This window comes from Parasteatoda tepidariorum, chromosome 6 (assembly GCF_043381705.1).
Source record: "Parasteatoda tepidariorum isolate YZ-2023 chromosome 6, CAS_Ptep_4.0, whole genome shotgun sequence".
Taxonomy (NCBI): Eukaryota; Metazoa; Arthropoda; class Arachnida; order Araneae; family Theridiidae; genus Parasteatoda; species Parasteatoda tepidariorum.
The window spans coordinates 1,304,369-1,309,091 of record NC_092209.1 but is presented as its reverse complement, the minus strand read 5'-3'; the positions used below and the strand labels follow the sequence as shown (position 1 = coordinate 1,309,091).

At 29.9% G+C, this 4,723-nt stretch overlaps 1 protein-coding gene across 3 annotated transcripts in view; it reads left to right on the top strand.

Annotated features, from left to right (window-relative positions):
• Nucleotides 1-4,723, top strand: part of LOC107437034 (FA complementation group M) — a 71,273-nt gene that overhangs the window by 32,084 nt on the left and 34,466 nt on the right. The window contains exons 1-3 of one of the 3 annotated variants that reach the window (XM_016048899.3): nt 73-183; nt 1,957-2,136; nt 3,761-4,091. In XM_016048899.3, coding sequence (XP_015904385.2) covers nt 1,984-2,136; nt 3,761-4,091 — 484 coding nt within the window. In that variant the 5' untranslated portion in view covers nt 73-183; nt 1,957-1,983. Of the gene's footprint in view, nt 1-72; nt 184-1,956; nt 2,137-3,624; nt 4,092-4,723 lie in introns of those variants that run through there. The other 2 variants (XM_016048898.3, XM_071181566.1) reach the window with 2 other exon arrangements.

Genomic DNA, 4,723 nt, shown 5'->3' with positions numbered 1-4,723 from the left:
AATGAGGCATTTGCTTATAGCTTGCTTATAGATAGACTCAGCTGTTTATTTGTGGTTTTCTGATTAACCCCAACTTTGACTTATAAATGAATTTGAAATTGTAAATAAACAAACTATTCAAACTTTGAAACCTTACCTTAGAGATGAAGGAGAAATTTGAATTGAAGGAATCATTTATCTGTAGTAAATAATCTCTAATCTAGTTTAAATAATATCTTGTTTTCTAAATTCGAATGTCTGGTCAAAATTTTTTCTCATGTCAACACTAGCTATAATTTATAAGAGGCTAAATTTCGTACAAAAGAGATCTTAACTTTATATAATAGTGAAATGCTTTGCAAATATACTGCTTTAAATAATCTTTTATAACTATTTATCTTTATTTAAGTTCACTTTGTTAGTATTTGGATTTAAGAATAATTTGATGAATGTTTTTTTTGTTGTCAATTATTACAAAATACCTATTAAAGCCCAATTTGCTTGCAATGGTCCTCTACTTTTCCATTGTTGACGAAATGTGCTTGATTCATATTCAACAATGAAAAATTGAGTCAGTAAAAATAAATTTTCGAAGTGTTGTATGTTTTTTCACTCATGAATCTATATGTTAGCTTTTATGCTAGATTTGATACAATGTTATGTATATTATATTGCATGTGAGAACAATATATTGCAAATTTTAATTGAATTAAAAAAAAAATTTCTGGCTTAGCACTTTTTATGCAAATATTTCTGTCTCGCTACCTTTTCACGCTTATTCCCTTGGTGCGAAATAAATTTGCTATGTTTAATTTGAAGTAATAGAAAGAAGAATATGAATTTTTTTGTTGGCCCTGAGTATATGAGCTTTATTTTGATTTGTGTTTTTTTGGGATGATTTCCGTATATTAGCTTTTTGTATATGATTGCTCAGAAAGGCTGCAAAATTTTGTAATTTTTTGATATAGATACTTATTACAGAAATCTCCCACTTCCCTCTTCTATCCCCCCAAAAAAACATATGTATATATATATATATATTTTACATTGTTTAATACGCCTGTAAAGTTACTGGGCTTTAAATCAATTTGATAAACTACATTATATAAAGCTATGTTTATTATGTGCAGATTATATGATTTGTGTACATTACATGATTATTATGCGCAGATTGCATGGTTTGAGTACATTTGATGAACATTAAAAGAAATCATATTTTAGGATCATTTTTATCTTTTATTACCGTCCTGCTGTGGACTGATCGAAAAGAAACGGTTCCCAGTAGATCACCAAAGTCAAGCATCTTGAGCTGTGGTCAGTAAGTGGATGGGTGACCACTTAGATCAGTCTCCATAGGGAACGAGGATGCGCTTTTCTAATGTAAAGTGCTAGACTTTGTGCGCTGGTGGTCAGCATGGGAACCATCCCATCTGTAGAGGATGGAAATTGTGCTGGCATGTCTTCGGACGATCCTGAGGGATTTTTTCCAGATCGTTACCAATAGCCCATTGTGCAACTCTAGTGCGATGTAAATAAAGTACCTACCTACCATCTTTTATTACTTTTTAACTAACAAAGAATTGTTTGTTTTTGTTAACTATTAGCATTTTATTAAATAGCTCTTAATTAATATCATTGTATAAAGAGGTATAGATAGCACCACAAATGGAAATCCTATTTTTATGTTTATAGGGCTGCTAATTATTTTTTCAAAAACTTATTTGGGATGTCATCTTTATTTTTCACCCTCTAGGATTCTTTTTTAAAGATGCTAATATTGGTTCTTTTCACTATTTTTTTAAAAACCACTTTGTTTTTGTGGTCATTTTTGCTTTATAATAATGCAGAACATAAAGACAAACTTGACATAACTTATGTGTTGATTTTTATAAAAATTTCAGTGATCAACAATAAATGGATTTAATTAAATATTTTTAAATGCATTGAAAATAATGAATGTTTTTTTTCTTCTTCTAGTAACTTTATCTGAAATGACTTAAAATCATGAATGTAAAACAAAAGACTCTATTTGAAAGTTGGAATAAAAGTTCTCAAAGCGCCTCAACTTCTAATGATGATAAGGCTGTTTTGACGTCTCTTAAAACTCACAATTTGATAACTACATGTTTTAGCCCCGACAACCAAAATGCTTTTCAGGTAAGAGACATTTATAAAATTCTAAACAAGTTTTAATTAACATTACTAACAAATAATTATACATTTAAATTTCTCCTTTTTATTTTTAGTAATTTTTGGCCAATTTCAATGATTTCATTAAAATTGGTATAGGTACTCATTCATATCTTATCATTGAATTTTCGTTAATGATAAGATATTAAAGGTAGTTTTTATTTATTATGTTAAGTAAGTTAAAGATATTTTTGTGTAGTGAGTGAAGACCAAGGTTAGAAATTAGAATATAACAGTTTGGTGTCAATGGCACCTAAATATTTTTTCTTAGTTTTAGCCTTTCAGCAAGGGGTAACTTTAAAATTATATTTTTAACCACAATTTTTACACTTTTGTTTATAACTTTTAATCAAAACATTTTTAGGGTTCATTCTAGATCTTGATCCTAAGTAGGGCAGGGTGATAAAACTGAAAAGAGCATTATATCTCCCAAAAATGGACCTTAATTTTGATTAAAAAGAAATCTATTTTTCAAAGAGAAATAATTAAACTTAAAATTAATTCCTCAGTTAAATTTACATATTCTATAAAAAGGTTTTAAAATGATCATCAGGGGTTTGTTTAGAAGAAATTTGGGTCCGTTAATGGACCCTTCACAAAATATCTTTTTATAAAAACGGACCCTTCACAAAATATTTTAAATTAAAAACGAACCCTTCATAAAATAATTTATCTTTTAATCAGACCCTTTACAAAATAATTTATCTTTTAATCGCACCCGTCACAAATTTGTTTATCTTCATTACTGTTTTGTTAATCGAATAAACCCTTCCGGGGGGAGGGGGCCAAAAAAGACGGATGTAAACGAACTAAGTTTTGTCTTCGGCAGACGCTTCTTCCTTTATTCCTCCTAAATGAATATTCTGCATTCAGCAGTATAGGCTAAATTCCAAATATTTGCATGTTGCATCTCTAATTTAGTAGCAGCAATTTCTGTTTATTTTTGAAAATTTTATGTGCTGGTCTAGAGCAGGCTGCAGTGGTAATAAGTCTTAGGGCTTTATTTTTGATCTCGTCAAATTTTTGAAAGGACTAACAAGTGTCGTAGCCAGTACTTCTCCATCCTAATCTAGAACAGGTTGAGCATAGGATTCATAAAATGTATTCAAACTTTGTGTCCTTTTTTCCCACTCTCTTGACAATTCTAAACAAATCTTTCTGATTTCTTAATAAGTTCTTTCAACTAGAAATTACTTTCAAGTTCTTAATTTTTTTTAAAAAAGTTTGTTGTGTAGATTAGTTATACTGAGTTGACTAAAAAGATCGTATGATATGATTCAAAATGAGACAATTTTAATGTAAACAATCAAAATAAAATATTATTTTAAATCATATAGCAACTACAGCAAATTATAAATCTCATTCAATGACATGCGCAAAGGGACAAAATGTTTAAAAGGCAAAAGAAATTTATAAATTATTCTTTTGTCGTTATATGAATAAATTAATTTCCAGTCAAAGATTTAAAAATTACAATAAGTCATTTAAAAATTGAAAAAGTTTTCATGGAATTTGTATGAATTCCCTATTAATTTAAAAAAAATAAATCTATGTTAATTATTTAATAAATGTTTCTCCTTTTGAATTTCAGACTCCTTCCACATCCAAAAGAGATCCGCTGCTGGATTCTTTTGGATTTGATGCAGATGCTGGCAAAACATGGATTTACCCCACCAACTACCCTGTGAGAGATTATCAGTTCTCGATTGTGCAAGAAGCGTTGTTCAAGAACACTCTAGTTATACTTCCTACTGGTTTGGGGAAAACTTTCATCGCTGCTGTTGTCATGTTCAACATTTACAGGTGGTACCCAAAAGGAAAGGTCATCTTCATGGCACCCACGAGGCCCTTGGTGGCGCAACAAATAGATGCCTGCTTTAAGATTACTGGAATTTCTAAAGAAGATACTACTCAGATGACTGGTAAATTACCCACATTTGCTATTTAACATCTTTGTTCATTTGCTTTTTAAGAAATAAGAACTCCATTGTGTTCTTTTGAAGTATGCAATCTGCAGTTTTGGAGTTCATTTAGTTTACTCGCTTGTACATAAGGCTCATAAAAGCCAGGTAAATGTATATTGATTCTTAGTATGCATGATCTATTGAAATAGGGCCGGAATTAAGAAAATTTAGTTACTGGTTCGAAAGACCAGTAACTAGAAAGCATTACTAGCCCATACACATTTTCAATGGTCTGTTTACATACCTCTGTTGGATTGTTTTAAAAAAGCAAATTAATAAAGTGAATTTTAACAAAAATTACTATTCTATGCAAAAACACAGACCAAATAATGAAAGCAAAATTATAAAACTAAAACAGCTATCACTTCTGTTTACAATCTCCGGTCTTCATAATATGGTAACCTGGAATTTTTCTCTCGAGTCAGTGTGTTTCCTTCCACAAGTCCTCCCTATGTGTACTGTAGGCAAAAAAGGGAACATATTAAATAACTTTGTTCAATTATCATGTACTAGGACTCTTATCTTAATGGTTTAAGAGCTTAACCTTAAGTATGCTGACAACATTAATTTTAAGTTATGAAATCAGATAC